The sequence below is a fragment of the Pungitius pungitius genome, chromosome 10 (genome assembly GCF_949316345.1).
Source record: "Pungitius pungitius chromosome 10, fPunPun2.1, whole genome shotgun sequence".
Lineage (NCBI taxonomy): Eukaryota > Metazoa > Chordata > Actinopteri > Perciformes > Gasterosteidae > Pungitius > Pungitius pungitius.
The window spans coordinates 4,527,600-4,545,804 of record NC_084909.1 but is presented as its reverse complement, the minus strand read 5'-3'; the positions used below and the strand labels follow the sequence as shown (position 1 = coordinate 4,545,804).

The window sequence follows — 18,205 nt, the reverse complement described above, 5'->3', positions numbered from 1 at the left end:
GTAATATATGAACTTTATATGAAGTTTAAAAACATGTTACACAATCTTCAACATTTGAAAAAATTGTCCAAATGAAATGTCCCACTATTTCTTCCAGAGGTACCAAGTATACCGATGAAACTTGGAGTGGCAAATGTTACCAAGGACAGCGTTACAATTGCCTGGACAAGACCGGAATACGATGGCGGCAGCAGAGTCACTAGTTACCTCATTGATGCCCTGGAGAAGGGACAAACCAAGTGGGTGAAGTGTGCCACTGTGAAGACCATGAACCACACCATTAAAAACCTGAGGGAGTGTGCAGAGTACTATTTCAGAGTCCGTGCCGAGAACCATGCCGGACTTAGTGAACCAAAGGAGATGATCATACCAGTTATCGTCAAGGAAATACACGGTACTATCTTTTGACTTGTTGAAATTATTAATTATTTATGTCCCCAGAAAACAGGAGTTTATGCACAAATAATATTATTGTATGTATTGTTTTCTAATTGATTTTCTTCAAAGGTATACATATTAAATAATGTGTGAGAATTTTGTATTACCATGTATTGTTTATGTATTGGTCTTAAAAGCAATGGAATTTTAACCTTCATGTTTTCTTTTCAAACAGAGGCTCCTGAATTTGACATGAAGAATTACCCCAAGAACACAGTCTATGTGAGAGCAGGATCCAACCTTACTTTTGAGATTCCTCTTACTGCCAGGCCCATGGCTAAGGTCACTATGTCCAGGAACAATGTTGTTATCCAGGGATCCAAGAGGCTGCTAACTGTAGTAACTCCAGACAGCCTAATCATCACTCTAAATGAGAGCATTGCAACTGATGCTGGCAAATATGAAATCACCGCCTCTAATGCCGGAGGTACCGCCAAGGTCTTCCTAATCTTTGTTGTGATGGACAGACCCGGACCTCCCATTGGTCCAATCGAGGTTGGTGAAGTCGGAGAAACCACGGTACATCTGAAATGGGCGGTTCCAGAGTATGATGGTGGCAGTCCTGTTACCAACTACATTGTTCTGAAACGTGAAACCAGCACTCCCAACTGGGCAGAGGTGTCAACTAGCATTGCCAGAAGTTCAATCAAGGTGACTAAGTTGACCAAGGGAGAGGAATATCAGTTCAGAATCAAGGCTGAGAATCGCTTCGGTGTCAGTGACCACATTGACACTAAGCCAATCATGATCAAGCTTCCATACAGTAAGTAATTGTGAAAGGAAAATTGTGTGGGTTTTTTGCCCCATGTAAAGCATCTTTGGGTATTGTAGAAAAGCGCTATATAAAAGTTAAGTATTATTATTATTATTATTACAGCTATCCCTGGGCCTCCATCCACACCATGGCTGGACTTTGTATCCAGAGAGAGCTTCACAGTCTGCTGGAATGAGCCGGTCAATGATGGTGGAAACACTGTGATTGGATATCATCTCCAGATGAAGGAAAGGAGCAGCATCCTTTGGCAGAAGGTCAATAAGACACCGATCTCAGGAAACCAGTGGCGAGTTACAAACATCTGCCCTGGCCTCATCTATGAATTCAAGGTGGCAGCTGAAAATGCCGCCGGTATTGGAAAGTTGAGCAAGACCTCTGAAGAGGTTCTTGCTATTGATGCCTGCGGTAAGTGTTTTTAATGTTAACACTTTATGTTATGGTGACCCATAACATTAACATTAAATAATATAAAAACGTCCACAACTAGACTGTTTCACTAGCATTGAGTCTTTCACACTTTCATTTTGCAGAGCCTCCAGCAAATGTCCACATCTCAGAAGTCACCAAGAACTCAGTCAAACTGGCCTGGCAGAGGCCTCCATATGACGGCGGCAGCAAGATTACCGGCTACAGTGTGGAGAGGAGAGAAGCTGCCAGTGGCAGATGGGTGAAGGCCAACTTCACAAACATTATTGAGCTGGGCTTCAAGGTTTCTGGACTGAACCAGGACGAGACTTATGAGTTCAGAGTATACGCCAAGAATGCTGTTGGGTCCGTCAGCAACCCATCTCTCATCGCTGGCCCAGTCACTTGTGTTGACGCATCCGGTATGTATTTGTATGTCATTGTATGTATCTCTTTTTTTGTTTCTTTGATTTAAATATACATTACTTAAGTAAATATCTTGTGTCCCACAGGTGGCCCTGTCATTGACCTTCCTCCAGAGTATCTGGACGTGGTTCAGTTCAAAGCTGGAGTTTCAGTCAAGCTCGGAGTTGGAATCATCGCCAAACCTCTACCGACCATTGAGTGGCTCAAAGACGGAAAAGAGCTTGTGACATCTTCTCAACTGTCTGTTGAAAGCACCACTGACTCTTCTGCTGTGCTGATTAAGGATGCAGCTCGCTTTGACACCGGCTCATATGACATCAAGATCAAGAATGTTCTGGGCTCAGCATCTGCAACTATCAGGATTGAAATCCTAGGTATTTACAAATTCTTGCCTCACCTTTTCATATTTCCATAATTCTGAACAGAATGATGGTCTTGATTAATTCCTATATCTTATAACCCTTAGACAAACCTGGACCCCCTGCTGGCACGATTATATTCAACTCGGTCACAGAAGACAAAATAACCTTCAGCTGGCAGCCTGTGCCCGAATCCGACCAGGGCGGTTTCAAGGTGACCCACTACATCGTTGAGAGGCGTGAAACCAGCCGAGTAGTCTGGTCGACAATTTCGGACAAGCATGAGGAGACCTACGCCACCGCCAGCAAGTTGTTGCGTGGAAACGAATATGTGTTCCGCGTGATGGCCGTTAATAAGTACGGCGTTGGAGAGCCACTGGTGTCTGAGCCTGTCATCGCTAAGAATGCCTTTGGTGAGTTATGGGTTCTAGGACGCTGTGGGCTCACAATGTGAGAATTAAGTTAGAGGAGATTTTATGATTGAGTGTCTACAGCTTTACGTTCCTTTAAATGTCTGCATTAACTAAATGCACTACTCTGCAGTCCTTATTATTTCTTAATGTGTTTGATGTACATTGCTATAGTAACTCCTGGACAGCCTCGTACTCCTGAGGTCAACACCATAACCAAGTCCACCATGGTGGTGGAATGGGACAAACCAGGTGTAGACGGAGGGAGCGCCGTGACGGGCTACTACCTGGAAAGACGGGACAAGAAGAGCTTGCGCTGGATCAGAGTTTACAAAGAACCCGTCACTGGCATCAAACAGACCGTCTACCATCTGACAGAAGGAAACGAGTACCAATATCGCATCTGTGCCATTAACAAGGCTGGAGACGGACCATTCTCTGATGCGTCAGACTACTACAAAGCTGCAGACCCAGTTGGTAAGTGGTCCAACATTCACAGATTTTCCAGCATAACGAGAGATTAATACGGTACACTTCCACTGAGCAAACACATTCTGCTTGCAGATCCACCGGATGAGCCTTGTAAGCTGAAGGTGATGGACTCCACAAAGACCTCCATCACCTTGGGCTGGTCCAAGCCAGAATGGGATGGAGGCAGTGAGGTGATCAGCTACATGGTGGAGAAGCTTGTAGAGGGAGAAACAGAATGGGCCATGGTTACCTCCAGGGGAGAGGTCAAGACCACAGAATACACAGTCCACGACTTACAACCAGACGTCAACTATTTCTTCCGAGTTTCTGCTGTCAACTGTGCTGGCCAAGGAGAGTCTCTGGAGATGATTGAGCCAACACAAGCCAAGGATATCCTGGGTAAATCAATCATACATATTGAAATTGTGAAATGTGTTCAGCATGTGACATGTATGTCTAGTTGGTTTTAACATTGTTCAAATATAATAGTCCCTGTGTGACGATAGGTATTTTTCATTCACTTCACAGAGGAGGCCCAGATTGACTCAGATGTAGCCATGAGAACACACTATATTGTGAAAGCCGGCAAGGATGTGGAGCTGTCAGTTCCTCTGAAGGGGAGACCTGCTCCCAGTGCGTCCTGGAGTAAGGGAGAAGAATGTATTAATCATGACTCCAAATACGAGTTCCACCACTCAGACACTGCTACGGTTCTCGTCATGCGTGAGGTGACCAAGCTGGACACCGGAAAGTACACATTGAAGATCGAGAACGGTGTTGGAGAGCCGAAGTCGCTAACCCTGCACGTGAAGGTTCAGGATACTCCAGCTCAGTGCAGGAACCTGGTCCTTAAGGATGTAACCCGTGGACTAGTCACTCTGTGCTGGGAGGCTCCACTTCTCGATGGCGGTGCTGAGATCACTAACTACATTGTTGAGAAGAGGGACTCCTCCAAGAGATCCTACTCTGCAGTGACAACCAAATGCACGGACACAACATACACCATTGAAGACCTTTCAGAGAAGACATCCTTCTTCTTCCGCGTGTTGGCAGAGAATGAGAACGGCGTTGGAGATCCGTGTGAAACACTTGAGCCTGTGAAGGCCACAGAGACTCCAGGACCAGTCAAAGACATTTCTATGAAGGATTCATCGAAGACCTCTGTTACTCTGCAGTGGCTTAAGCCTGATTACGATGGCGGCAGCATCATCTCTGACTATGTCATTGAGCAGAAGCTCAAGGACGGGGATTGGTCAATGGCAGGAACGAGCCGACAGTGTGAGTTTGAAGTCAAGAAACTCAAGGAGCACTCAGAAGTATTATTTAGAATTGCTGCAAGGAATGAAAAGGGTAAGAGTGACTTTGTTGAGATTGGGCCTATAAAGGTTATTGACTACATCATCACACCTGAGGCAAGCCTTGCCGAGTACCCAAGTGGCCGCCTCAATGTTCGCCTGGGTCACAATGTGCACATCGAGCTGCCATACGTAGGTAAACCCAAACCTTCTATTCTGTGGCTGAAGGACAACCTGCCTCTGAAGGAGAGTGACGTAATCCGCTTCAAGAAGACAGACAACAAAGCCACTCTAATTATCAAGAATGTAACCAAGGAGATTGAGGGTAAATACACTCTGACTCTTGACAATAAAATCAGTAGGAAATCATTCCACATCTATGTCGTCACACTTGGACCTCCATCAAAGCCTGTTGGACCCATCCGCCTGGATGAAGTGAGAGCTGAGAGCATCATGATCTCCTGGGATGAACCCAATGACGACGGTGGTGGAGACATCTCCTGCTACGCCGTAGAGAAGCGTGATGCCACCCAGTCCAACTGGAAGATGGTCTGCTCCAGTGTGGAGGATACTCAATTCAAGGTCCCCAACTTGATTAAGGGTGTCCAATACCAGTTCAGAGTTTGTGCTGAGAACAGATACGGAGTCAGCGACCCTCTCATCTCTCAGATGGTCATTGCCAAGCACCAGTTCAGGCCTCCAGGCCCCCCAGGCAAGCCCGTAGTATACAACATCACCAACGATGGCATGACCATCCAGTGGGAGCAGCCCATCTATGACGGCGGTACCCCTATCCAGGGCTTCCATGTGGAGAAGAGGGAAAAGAACAGCTTCATGTGGCAAAAAGTTAACACTGTGCTAATCAAAGAAACCGATTTCCGAATCTTGGAGCTCATAGAAGGTCTGGAGTACTCCTTCAGAGTCTACGCACAGAACGATGCTGGCTTCAGCCGAATGAGTGATGAGAGCAAGCCAAACATGGCTGTCAGTCCTGTTGGTGAGTGCAGATTTTTTCTATTTCATAAGAAAAATAGCCAGTTTAGATTTGGAGTAGAGTGAAAGTGCTAACATTAATCTAATAATTCCCTGATGTCCTGCAGATCCTCCTGGTCAGCCCGACTACACGGATGTGACGAGTGACTCGGTCACTCTGAAATGGGACGCTCCAAAACGCGATGGTGGTAGCAAGATCACCAGCTATAACCTTGAAAAACGCCAAGGACATGGACGCTGGTTCAAGGCCAACTTGACCGACGTACACGACTGCCTTTACACCGTCACCGGGTTGGCAATGAACGAGCGCTATGAATTCAGAGTGACCGCCCGCAATGCAATCGGGGTTGTTAGTCCTCCGTCAAACTCCTCTGGTTTGATTGTGGTCAGAAGTGAGAACGGTGAGTAAGAAGAACTTGGAGGGAGGATGAATATTAGCAGTTTAACTATTTTGTTAATTGTCTTTGAGTGGCAAGTTAAAAACAAAATGCTGTACTAATCCATGCCCTTACCCTTTAAACTAGCTTCTCCAAACATCGAGTTTGGCCCGGAGTACTTTGAGGGTCTGACAGTGAAAGCAGGAGACAACATCCGGCTAAAAGTGACCATCACCGGACGCCCCGTTCCCAAGGTCGTTTGGTTTAGAGATGATGTTGAGGTCACAAAGAAGATGATGGACATCATCAACATAGCTGGATCCAGCACCCTGTTTGTGAGGGACGCCGATCGTACACACAGTGGCTACTACACTGTGGAGGCTACTAATGGATCAGGAAGCAGGAAGGAGGGCATCCTTGTCCAAGTTCAAGGTACGCAGAATTGAAATATTTACTCTTTATAGCGCAGTGAAGTTGTACACCACTTTTTATTTTTATTTATTCATGTTAACTTCAACCTCACACTCCCGTGTGATGCAGACACACCTGGGGAGCCGGTTGGACCCATAACTTTCAGCAACATTTCAGAGGGTAAATGCACCCTGACTTGGAACCCACCTGAAAACGACGGCTGCTCCGAGATCACGCATTACATTGTTGAGAAGCGTGAGACCGCCAAGATTTCTTGGTCTCTGGTGTCAGACGATTGTGCCGAGTGCACTTTCAATGTAACTAAACTCATCAAGACCAATGAGTACCAGTTCAGGACTTCAGCCGTTAATAAGTTTGGTGTTGGTAGACCTTTGGAGTCCAGCCCAGTCATTGCACAGATGCAATACAGTAAGTGCAAAGTTTCATTTTTTTATATGCATTTTCTAGTTTTCTATATTTCGCGAATAATTTACCAATCTAACAAAATGTTTTCACTCAGCTACTCCTGATGCTCCCGGCACTCCTGACGCCACTGAGACAACAGGAGAGAGCATTACACTGATGTGGACTCCTCCAACATCTGACGGAGGAAATCCCATTCAGCATTACGTTCTGGAGAAACGGGAAAAGAAGACTGTCCGATTCTACAAGGTTACAACCAAGAAGCCCATCGTCGAATGTGCTCACAAGGTTCTTCACCTAACAGAGGACATTGAATACGAGTTCCGTGTCATGGCTGTGAATGACGCTGGTGTTGGAGCTCCAAGCAGCATCTCTATGCCCATCAAGGCTGCTGAGCCTAAGGATATTCCTTGTGCTCCATCTGTGGTCTGCGTGTCTGACTCCACCAATACCTCCATCAGCCTGGAATGGTCCAGGCCCGCAGACGATGGAGGCATGGTGGTCATGGGCTACATCGTTGAAATGTTAAAGGGAGAAGAGACTGAATGGAAGAGAGTAAACGAGGAGCTGGTGGCAGAAACAAATTACACGGTGACTGGTCTACAGACAGGAGCCGAGTACAAGTTACGCGTTGCAGCTGTAAACCATGTAGGCAGAGGCGATGCCACGGAGATTCCCGAGCCAGCTCGGGCTGCTGACAGACTAACACCACCACAAGTGGATCTGGACGCCACCTTCAAGCAGACACACATTGTCAAGCCTTCAGGCTCAGTTTGCCTGGGCATCCACTTCAGAGGAAAGCCAGTTCCCAATGCCACATGGGTAAAAGAAGAAGGCGAGCTGGGTGTCATGTCAGAGGTCAACACTACAGATGGCTACAGTTCTTTAACAATTGAAAACTGTTCAAGAAATGATACGGGCAAATACACTGTTAACCTTGAGAACGCTAGTGGCAGCAAAGCCGTTACATTTACCGTAAAAGTCCTGGACAGTCCTGGACCTCCACAAGCTGTTGCCTTAAAGGAGGTGTCCAGAGGCTCTGTCACACTTATCTGGGAGCCTCCTCTCAATGACGGTGGAGCACGAATCCATCACTATATTGTTGAGAGGCGTGAGGCCAGCCGTCGCACATGGCAGCAGTCTGGTGGCAAATGCAAGCAGCAGTTCCTGAAGATACAGGACCTGTTGGAGGGAGTGCCTTACTTTTTCAGGGTCTCAGCCGAGAACCAGAATGGCATCGGTGAGGTGTTTGAGCTCACTGAGCCCGTCATTGCCACCGCAGAGCCAGCATCGCCAAAGAGATTGGACATCCTGGACACCACAGACAACTCTGTTTCGCTGGGCTGGCTGAAACCCGAGCACGACGGCGGGAGCCGCATCCAGTGCTACATCATCGAGGCCAAGGCAAAGGGTACAGACAAATGGGTAGTGGTTGCGAACACCAGTAATCTCACCTATGTGGTTGAAAAGCTCAACAAGGGCAATGAGTACGACTTCCGTGTGAAGGCCAAGAATGAATCAGGTTCCAGCACACCCAGGGAAACTCTGGCCCCTGTGCTGGTCAAAGAGCCTCATATTGAGCCTGCTGCTGACCTCAGTGAGATCACCAACCAGCTTGTCACATGTAATTCTGGCAAAACCTTCATCATTGATGTTCCCATTAGTGGTAGACCTGCTCCTAAGGTCTCCTGGAAGCTGGAAGAGATGAGGCTAAAGAACTCAGACAGAGTCTCCATCCAAACAACAAAGGACAGAACCAGCATCTCAGTCAAGGAGGCCATGAGAGGCGATGGTGGTAAATACTACCTGACTCTGGAGAACGTGGCAGGAACCAGGACCTTCACTATCGAAGTTAATGTCACTGGCAGACCCAGTCCTCCAACCGGACCCATCGAAATCTCATCCATTACCTCGGAGTCCTGCGTCATTGACTGGCAAGCACCAGAGGATGACGGTGGCACTGAAATCACCAACTACATCGTGGAAAAGCGGGAGTCCGGCTCCACTGCCTGGCAGCTGATCAACTCCAGCGTGAAGCGCACGTCTCTCGATGTTGGTAACTTGACCAAGTACATGCAGTACACATTCAGGGTCTCTGCTGAGAATAGATTCGGTGTGAGCAAGCACACTGAGTCGGAGACTATTGTTGCAGAGCATCCTTTCAGTAAGTACAACTTCCAAAACCTTTTCACAGAATTTTATAGAATAGATGCAGATTTTAAGCATTTCTTCCACTGTTAACATTCATAAAAAATATTTCACTGAATCAGGCTGGCATTAAAGGGACCGTAATTTTTTTTTACAAATTATATTTTTTTCATCACAGCACCTCCTGGACCTCCTACAAGGCCTTCGGTCTTCAATGTCACTTCCAACACAATGACCCTAAAATGGGAAGAGCCCTATCATGATGGCGGAAGCAAGGTAACAGGCTACTGGATCGAGAAGAAAGAAAGGAATAATATCCTGTGGGTTAGGGAGAACAAGATCCCTTGCTTTGAGTGCTACTGCAGTATGGAAGGCCTTGTTGAAGGCCTAGAGTACCAGTTCAGGGTTTACGCCATGAACAGTGCCGGGCTAAGCAAAGCCAGCGAGGCCTCCAAGGGAGCAATTGCTCAAAACCCAGTTGGTGAGTATTTACAGTTTAGGATAACACTATCTAGAGGTGTTTTACTCCATAAATCTGACATGTCTGATCTGTTTTTCAGATTCACCAAGTAAGCCAGAAGTCACAAATGTCACGAGAACCACTGTGTCCCTGAAATGGTCAGCTCCACTGAACGATGGTGGTAGTCCGATTGCAGGCTACATCATCGAGCGTAAGCCCTACACATTGACTGGTGAAGGCCGCTGGCTCAAGTGCAACTACACAAATGTGATAGACACTTTCTATACGGTTACCGCCCTGGGAGAAGGAGAACCATATGAGTTCAGAGTCATCGCTAAAAATGCCAACCAGGTGTTCAGCATCCCCTCAGAGTCCACTGGCTCTGTGCAGTGCAAGACCGACTTTGGTGAGTTCAACCACTGAGATTACATACCATACAATACAAACAATAACATTGACATGAAAGTCTAATCTGTCCTGCAGAGTGTCATCAACACCTTAAGGCTTAAGCATATAGAATGAATTCTAATGTGCCTTTTCCCACCCAATAGAGCCTCCAAAGGCCCAGCTGGACAGCAAACTCCTGACTGAGACTGTCCAGGTCAGAGCCGGTTCAGACCTGGTTCTGGACGCGGCTGTGGGAGGCAGACCGGACCCCAAGGCTTCCTGGGCAAAGGGAACCAGGGATCTAGAGTTGTGTGAAAAGTACAACCTGCAGTATACCGCCACCAAGGCCATGGCCATCATCAAGTTCTGTGACAGAGATGACACCGGAAAGTACATCCTCACTGTCCGTAACGTAAGCGGAACCAAGACTGCTGAGGTCAACGTCAAAGTGCTTGGTAAGATAGATCGCTGGCAGTATACACTCAAAGTATTAGTTGACTTCAAGTATAAGTTTGTCGTAGTTATCTGAATGAGTGTCAAAATTGGTTTATTTGTTTTTCCAGACACCCCCGGAGTGTGTGAAGGCTGCATTGAGATCAGCAAGATCACAGAGGAGTCGTGCGCACTGAGCTGGAAGCCTCCTCTCGAAGATGGCGGCGACGAGATCTCCCACTTCATTGTAGAAAGGCGGGACACCAACAGACTCAACTGGGTCATCATGCACCCCGAGTGCAAAGAGCTGACCTGCAACATCACGGGCCTGTTCAAGAACACAGAATACCTGTTCAGGGTCCGGGGAGTCAACAAATATGGAGCTGGAGTCCCCCTGCAGTCCCAGCCTATGGTCGCCAGAAACACTTTCAGTGAGTGATTATTGTTAATAATATTTCCAAAATCCAAAAGTAATAGACCATTAGACTTAAAGAGTGAATTAAATACTCATATCGTCCAATGCTTTAAACCACCTTCCCTCTCCCCAGCTGTCCCGACCCCTCCTGGTTCTCCAGAGATCTTGGTGTCAGGACAAGACTTTGCCACCATTGAGTGGCTGAAGCCAGAGAGTGATGGCGGCAGCCCGATTGTTCACTACCTGGTGGAGAGGCACGAGAGAAAGAGTGCCCGCTGGGTGAAGGTGAACAGGGACGGAGCTTTCCTGGACACCACGCTAAAGGTTTCTGGTTTGACCGAAGGCAACATCTACCAGTTCAGAGTGACGGCCATCAACAAGGCCGGAGAAAGCGAACCCAGCGAGGTCTCTCTGTACGTTGTTTGCAGAGAGCCAACATGTAAGTCAGATCTTTATAGGTCTTTTGTCACATGACTAATAGGTAACAATGTCTATGAACACATTAGTGGAGGCTTAAAAACATTGCAGACCAATTAATCATCATTCCTGTATCCTCTGTTCTCAGGCACCCCTGCTCCTCCTTCCATCCCTCGTATCATCGACACTCATGCCGACAGCATCAGCCTAGCCTGGTCCCGCCCCGTGGATGACGGAGGAGCTGATGTGATGGGCTACATCCTGGAGATGCAGGAGGCCGGAGATGAGGGGTGGAAGAAGGCCCACGAAAAGACATTACGTGCTGCAGAGCACGTAGTGACTGGACTTTCAGAGGGAAAGAAGTACTGCTTCAGAGTGGCCGGCTTCAACATCAACGGTACTGGAGACTTCAGTGAACCATGCGCTGAAACTGAGCCAGTAGAGAGAATCGGTAAGGAAACTGGAAAAACAACAACATCTGGTACCTTGATAGAGGGATGAGAAAATATGTCCCTTAATACTCAATAGCTGCACAGCAGATATACATTTGGTTTACATTACATTACATGTCATTTAACTGATGCTTTTATCCAAAGCGACTTACATTGCATTATAACCCATGCGTTACATTTTTGGCTGGGGAGCAGTTAGGGGTTGGGTTTCTTGCTCAGAGACACTTTGACATGGGGCAGCCGGGATTCGAACCACCAACCTTGCGGCTCCCAGCGCATCACACTACTCCATGAGCCCCCGTCAACCATTTAAACTTTGTTTAATAAATTAAACATAATAACAAAAAGTATTTAATAGTTTATTAGCATTTTGTCTGGAAAACATTGGAAATAACAAATTCATTATTTCCCCCAGAAATTCCTGACTTTGAGCTTCATGATGACCTGAAGAAGACCATCTGCCTGCGCGCTGGTGGATCCCTCCGCCTGTTTGTGAAAGTTAGCGGTCGTCCCGCTCCCGCCATCACTTGGAGCAAACCAGGTGCTGATCTCCACAACAGAGGCTTCATCGACATCACCACCGGATCTACCACACTTATCATCGATAGGGTTCACCGCTACGATGCCGGCAAGTACACATTGGTGGCCGAGAATTCTGCCGGGAAACAGGAAGTCAACATTCTGGTGAAGGTGTATGGTAAGTCAGTGAATCGAATTGTCATTCATACATACATACATGGGGCTTTGATTTGTTGATTTGTTGTAGAACATTTACATAGCTTTTGGAAATGTTGACAAACTATTATTTTTATTGTTAGATACTCCTGGACCAACTGGACCAATTAAGATCAAGGAGCTCACCAAGGAGTCTGCAACCATTTCTTGGGAAGCCCCAACTGTCGATGGCGGTGCTCCTGTTAACAACTTTATCATTGAAAGGCGGGAGGCCTCTATGAGGGCCTACAAGACAGTCACCACCAAGTGCAGTAAAACCTCGTACAAGATCGACGGCCTCATGGAGGGCATGCTGTACTACTTCCGGGTCCTCCCAGAGAACATCTATGGCATCGGTGAGCCGTGCGAGACTCCCGACGTCATCCTGGTTTGTGACGTGCCCTTGCCGCCACGCAAGCTGGAGATGATCGACGTCACCAAGAGCACTGTAATCCTGGGCTGGGATAAACCCGAACACGACGGCGGTAGCAGACTGACAGGCTATGCCATCGAGGCCAGCAAAATTGGCACCGACAAGTGGATGAAGGTGGCCACGCTGAAGACCACGGACTTTGAACACACCATCGAGAAGCTGAACGAGGGCGAGCAGTACTTGTTTAGAATCAAAGCAATCAACAGTAGAGGAGCCAGCGAGCCCAAAGAGCTGGTTACTGCCATCACTGTACAAGAACAGAGAGGTAACAACGGTTAAACACTGCCTGTTTTACGCAGAAACATTTAGTAAAAACATTACCCTCTTTATGATCAAGGTGATGTGAAACAGGAAGAGAGAAAAATCCAGGCTTATCAAGAAAACTGTGTAGCTGCTACGTTGGTCTCTAGAAATCTGCAGATACACAACAAGTAAAATGTAAACTAAATTTCCATCCTTTTCCTTTTCCAGTAATGCCCATTGTGGACTTCTCCAGTATTCCTCAGAAGGTCTTCAATGTTGTGGCCGGCAAGACTCTAGAGTTGGACTTGCCTATCGTTGGCAGGCCTCCTCCCGTCTGCTCCTGGTACTTCAGAGATAACAAGATCAAAAACACAGATCGCATCAAGATCAAGAGCACCGGCAAGTTCTCTAAGCTGACCATATCTGAGACCACCATCGATGACTCCGGTGACTACGTGCTGGAGGTGAAGAACGTTGTCGGCGTCATCACCGAGGTCATCAAGGTCATCATCCTCTGTAAGGAACCAAAAGGAACATTTTGTTACTTAGTTTGATTAATCATTGCCGATGCTCATCAATGCTGCTGCTTGCAATGAATTAATTTCTAAATGTACACCATTAAGGTCAGACCACCATGTTGACTATAACAATCGCTCCTGTAAATTGCCTTTTATCAGCTAAACCTGATGAACCAACCGGACCGTTCAGGATTGATGAAATCGACGCTACCACCGTCACCTGCAGCTGGGATCCTCCAGCCAGAGATGGCGGAGCTCCCATCAGTGGCTATGCAGTAGAGCAGCGTGATGCTCACAGACCTGGCTGGGTGCCCGTCTGCGATTCTGTCAGCCGACCCACCTTTAAGTTTGAGAAACTGATTGAGGGAGATGAGTACGTCTTCCGTGCAGCTGCCATGAATCGCTATGGCACTGGAGAATTCCTTCAATCTGAGATCATCACCTGCAAGAGCTTGAAGAGTAAGACTTTCTTTTTAAAAAGGTTACAGAAGTAGCTACAAGTATCATAGACACTGTGTCAACAGAGGTATGGTAACGTGTTTCTCTTTCTCCTCCCCCGCAGATGTTCCCGGACCCCCTGGCCGTCCAACCATCTTCGATGTTTCTCGTGACGGCATGACCGTGGCCTGGAACCCACCAGAAGAAGACGGTGGTCTTGAGGTGTCTGGATACATTATTGAGCGCAAAGAAGTCCGGTCAGACAGATGGGTGCGTGCAAACAAGAATCCCATCACCATGACTAGATACAGATCAACAGAGCTCATCGAGGGCCTGGAGTATGAACACAGAATCATTGCCATCAATGCTAGAGGACACAGCAAACCAAGTCTGGTCTCCAAACCAGCAGTGGCAACAGATCCCATCGGTAAGACAACCTTTTCAAAGACAACCTGATTTGGATCTTTGCATTAACCTGATTACAGTGGGGTGGTATCTGAAGTCTTAACAGCGATGGCACATACTCACTAAATTTTTTTGTAGCAGTAGCTAAACATACTGACAAGCTCCTCTTCTCCGCTCAGATCCACCTGGCTGTCCTCAGAACCCAAGGATCACAGATACAACCAAGTCCTCTGTGTCACTGGCATGGAGTCCTCCAGATGATGAGGGAGATGCTAGGCTGGATGGTTACCTGATCGAGATGCAGAAGGTGGGAACCATGCCTTGGATCAAGTGCAACACAACGCCTTCTTTAATTTGCGAGTACACACTGACCAAAATGCCTCAAGGAGAGGAGTTCAAATTCCGTGTGATGGCTTGTAATGCCGGCGGCTCCGGAGAACCTGCTGAAGTTCCTGGAACTGTGTCTGTGACTGAGATGCTTGGTAAGAATTTAGTGTTACATTAACTGCTGTCACTTGTACTTCAAAAATGTGTCGAATTAACTTTAGTAACTGTCATTGCCCTCCAGAATCTCCTGACTATGACCTTGAGCTGAAATACAAAGACGTGTACGTTGTACGCCACGGAGGTGTGGTTAGACTCTCCGTGCCCATCAAGGGTAAACCTCATCCATCCTGCAAATGGTCCAAGGATAGCGGCGCGGTCTCCACCAAGGCCATGATTGCCTCTACAGAGGACGCAAGTGAGTTAGTGATCAAGGGAGCTGAGAGGAGTGATTCTGGAGTGTACGACCTCCTGTTAGAGAATAGGGTTGGCAAGAAGAAGGCCCAAATCAAGGTGAAGGTCATTGGCCGCCCATGTGCACCGGTGGGACCGTTGGTCTTTGAGGAAATTCAGGCCAACTCTGTCAAGGTCACCTGGAAGATGCCTGCAGACAATGGTGGCTCAGAGATCCTGGGTTACATCGTAGAAAGACGCGAGGCGGCCAGAAATGCCTGGTACACCGTGGACTCTAGAGTGACCGACACTCAGCTGGTTATCAAGGGCCTGAAGGAGGGTACCGAGTACCACTTCAAGATCACAGCCGAAAATTCCTTTGGTATCAGCGCCTCTTTGAAGTCAGAGCAGCCACTGGTACCCAAGACTCCTATCTGTAAGTCTTTCACTTCTTCATTCTTAAGTTTCTTTTGATCAGTATTAGAAACCATTTAGTAGAGACTAAAAATAAAACTCACCATTGTTTTAAACTAGGTGCCCCTGAGCCTCCAAGCACCCAACCAGAGATCCTGGACGTCACCAAGAGCTCTGTGGCATTGGCTTGGTCCAGACCAAAAGACAACGGTGGTTCTGCCATCACTGGCTACTTTGTTGAGTACAAGGTGGTATCGGCTGAAATGTGGTCCCGACACCAGACCAAGATTGCTTCCACCATGTTTACCGTGCCTGGGCTCACCCCGGACGCAGACTACCAGTTCCGCATTGTTGCTGTCAACAACATCGGTGAGAGCGAGGCTGGTCCTGTGTCTGACCCGGTCACATGCAAGGATCCATTCGGTGAGTTTCCACAAAATTAAAAGCATCGCTATATTTAATGGGATATTCTCCAATCAATTAGTCAAGTAAACCTATACTGTCTCTTTCTCTCAGTAACATTTTAAAAAAACAGCATCACAATGAAAAAGAAAAGGGGTTGTTAAGTCACAAAATTGAAAAATTACTTTTGTTTTTCCTTCCAGACAAACCAAGTCAACCAGGCGAAATCGACACAGTGAACGTGACAAAGAACTTCATCACCATCCGCTGGCAAGCTCCAGAGTGCGATGGTGGAAAGGAGGTCATGGGCTACTGGGTGGAGTACAGGAAGTCCATTGAGAGTACCTGGAAGAAGTCCAATAAGCAGAGGCTGAAGGAAAAGGAGTTCACCGTGTCTGGACTGGCTGAGGCAACAGAGTACGAGTTCAGAGTGTTTGCTGAGAATGAGACCGGAATGAGTAGACCTCGTAGGACTGCCACGTGCATCAGGACCAAACTGAGTGGTGAGTACACTGAGATATAACAGGGGAATATTTTTTATAAGCATTTCCCCAAACTGCTCTTCAAAAGTAACCTTATCTATGAGACATTACAAAATGAAAGCACACTTTACCAAAATATTCATCCCGGTTTTGTATGTACAGTTGAAACTAAACCAGGCCTGAGAAAGGAAATGGATGAAGTGACTGCCAAGCTTGGCCAACCTGCCGTCATGAAGTGCCAGATTATTGGCAGACCTCTCCCCGATATCAAGTGGTACCATGCCGGCAAGGAGATTGTTGAGTCCCGCAAGTATGAGATGAGCTCCGACGGCCGCAACCACTCGCTTTCTATTATGACGGACCAGCAGGAAGACGAGGGTGAGTACACCTGCAAGGCCATCAACGACGCCGGAGAAGCCGAGACCACGGGCACTCTGGTGTTGGAGGCTGCAGCGTCCTTCCACCCTGATTACCCGCTAAAGGAAACCTACTTCGCCGGCCTGGGATCCACTTTGCGTATCCATGCCGTCTACATTGGGCGTCCTGAGCCAAAGATCATGTGGCTGCATGGAGCAAAGACCCTGGAGAACACAGACGACCTCAATATCGAGACCACCGAGCATTACACACACCTGGTGATCAAAAATGTGCAGCGCAGAATTCACGGCGGAAAATACAGGATTAGACTGCACAACCACTTTGGCAGAGCTGATGCCACATTCAATGTCGAGATTTACGGTATGTTGGTGTGTATTTATTGAAGTAAGTGCCTATGAGTGATAGAGTGCTAGATTTATAAATTACATCAATGCTGTTTCCAGACAAACCTGAGATGCCTCAGGGTCCCATTGTGCTGGATGCTCTCTTGAAGAACTCCGTCATAATTAGCTGGAAGCCACCGCAGGACGACGGCGGCTGCATGATCACCAACTACATCGTGGAGAAACGGGAGGACAAGGAGGGCACAGAGTGGGAACTAGTGTCATCATCCATCAACGGCATATCTTGCCGCGTACCCAACCTCATTGACAGCGCAGGGTACTACTTCCGTGTCTATGCCCAGAATCGCTATGGCAACAGTGAGCCACTGGAACTTGCGTCCCCAATCCTTATCAAGAGCCAGCTTGGTAAATAAATGCTTCAGAATACTTAATTAAATAATTGAATGTTTTACAATGTGAGCTTTAAGATGCAATACACTGCATCAATCTGCATTTTATGAGAAACGTTCTGAAAATAAGTTTGTGATTTATATATTCCGGTCCACAGAGAAACCATCACCACCTCTGTCACCAGTTGTTTCTGGAATCACCAAAGACTCCTGCGTGGTTTCCTGGAAGCCTCCACTTAGCGACGGCGGCTCCAAGATCAAGAGCTACTGCCTCGAGGAGAAGCACAAGAAGGACAAGAAGGAATGGAGCAACTGGACTCCAGTGACCACTGATGAGATCAAACAGACTGTGATCTCCGTCAAGCATCTGACCGAAGGCGCTGAGTGCATCTTCCGTGTAAAGTGTGAGAACCTAGGTGGGCAGAGCAACTACAGCGAGGAGACTGCTCCCATTGTTCCGGCCACAACTTTAGAGATTCGTGCTCCTGCTTTTAAGGAGGAGCTCAGGAACATGAGTGTCAAGTACAAGAGCAACGCTACCCTTGTCTGCAAGATCATAGGGCAGCCGAAGCCTGTGATTAAATGGTTTAGACGAGGAAAGGAGATCCACTCTGATGGCAAGAAGATTAAGATACAAGAGTTCAAGGGAGGCTACCACCAGTTGGTTATCATCGAGGCAGATGAGGAAGACTCCACTGTGTACCAGATCAGAGCCACCAATCAGGGAGGCTCCATCTGTGCTACAGTCTCTCTGGATGTTGAAGGTAAGCTCACAGATACCCATCTTTTCCAATTAGATATTTTCTAACCAATACCAAAACTAATACAAAAATA

The 18,205-nt window shown here is 47.3% G+C and overlaps 1 protein-coding gene across 1 annotated transcript in view; it reads left to right on the top strand.

The window, feature by feature from the left end:
- Nucleotides 1-18,205, top strand: part of ttn.1 (titin, tandem duplicate 1) — a 147,589-nt gene that overhangs the window by 121,657 nt on the left and 7,727 nt on the right. The window contains exons 179-209 of the mRNA XM_062564885.1: nucleotides 98-394; nucleotides 614-1,201; nucleotides 1,316-1,618; nucleotides 1,744-2,040; nucleotides 2,131-2,418; nucleotides 2,511-2,816; nucleotides 2,988-3,290; nucleotides 3,378-3,683; nucleotides 3,813-5,576; nucleotides 5,680-5,973; nucleotides 6,097-6,381; nucleotides 6,490-6,789; nucleotides 6,881-8,947; nucleotides 9,110-9,412; nucleotides 9,492-9,797; nucleotides 9,943-10,233; nucleotides 10,342-10,641; nucleotides 10,759-11,064; nucleotides 11,191-11,493; nucleotides 11,910-12,191; nucleotides 12,313-12,906; nucleotides 13,113-13,400; nucleotides 13,562-13,861; nucleotides 13,965-14,267; nucleotides 14,425-14,727; nucleotides 14,814-15,398; nucleotides 15,497-15,799; nucleotides 15,982-16,281; nucleotides 16,423-16,998; nucleotides 17,082-17,387; nucleotides 17,530-18,135. Of these exons, the coding sequence (XP_062420869.1) occupies nucleotides 98-394; nucleotides 614-1,201; nucleotides 1,316-1,618; nucleotides 1,744-2,040; nucleotides 2,131-2,418; nucleotides 2,511-2,816; nucleotides 2,988-3,290; nucleotides 3,378-3,683; nucleotides 3,813-5,576; nucleotides 5,680-5,973; nucleotides 6,097-6,381; nucleotides 6,490-6,789; nucleotides 6,881-8,947; nucleotides 9,110-9,412; nucleotides 9,492-9,797; nucleotides 9,943-10,233; nucleotides 10,342-10,641; nucleotides 10,759-11,064; nucleotides 11,191-11,493; nucleotides 11,910-12,191; nucleotides 12,313-12,906; nucleotides 13,113-13,400; nucleotides 13,562-13,861; nucleotides 13,965-14,267; nucleotides 14,425-14,727; nucleotides 14,814-15,398; nucleotides 15,497-15,799; nucleotides 15,982-16,281; nucleotides 16,423-16,998; nucleotides 17,082-17,387; nucleotides 17,530-18,135 (13,953 nt within the window). The remainder of the gene's footprint in view (nucleotides 1-97; nucleotides 395-613; nucleotides 1,202-1,315; nucleotides 1,619-1,743; nucleotides 2,041-2,130; nucleotides 2,419-2,510; nucleotides 2,817-2,987; nucleotides 3,291-3,377; nucleotides 3,684-3,812; nucleotides 5,577-5,679; nucleotides 5,974-6,096; nucleotides 6,382-6,489; nucleotides 6,790-6,880; nucleotides 8,948-9,109; nucleotides 9,413-9,491; nucleotides 9,798-9,942; nucleotides 10,234-10,341; nucleotides 10,642-10,758; nucleotides 11,065-11,190; nucleotides 11,494-11,909; nucleotides 12,192-12,312; nucleotides 12,907-13,112; nucleotides 13,401-13,561; nucleotides 13,862-13,964; nucleotides 14,268-14,424; nucleotides 14,728-14,813; nucleotides 15,399-15,496; nucleotides 15,800-15,981; nucleotides 16,282-16,422; nucleotides 16,999-17,081; nucleotides 17,388-17,529; nucleotides 18,136-18,205) is intronic.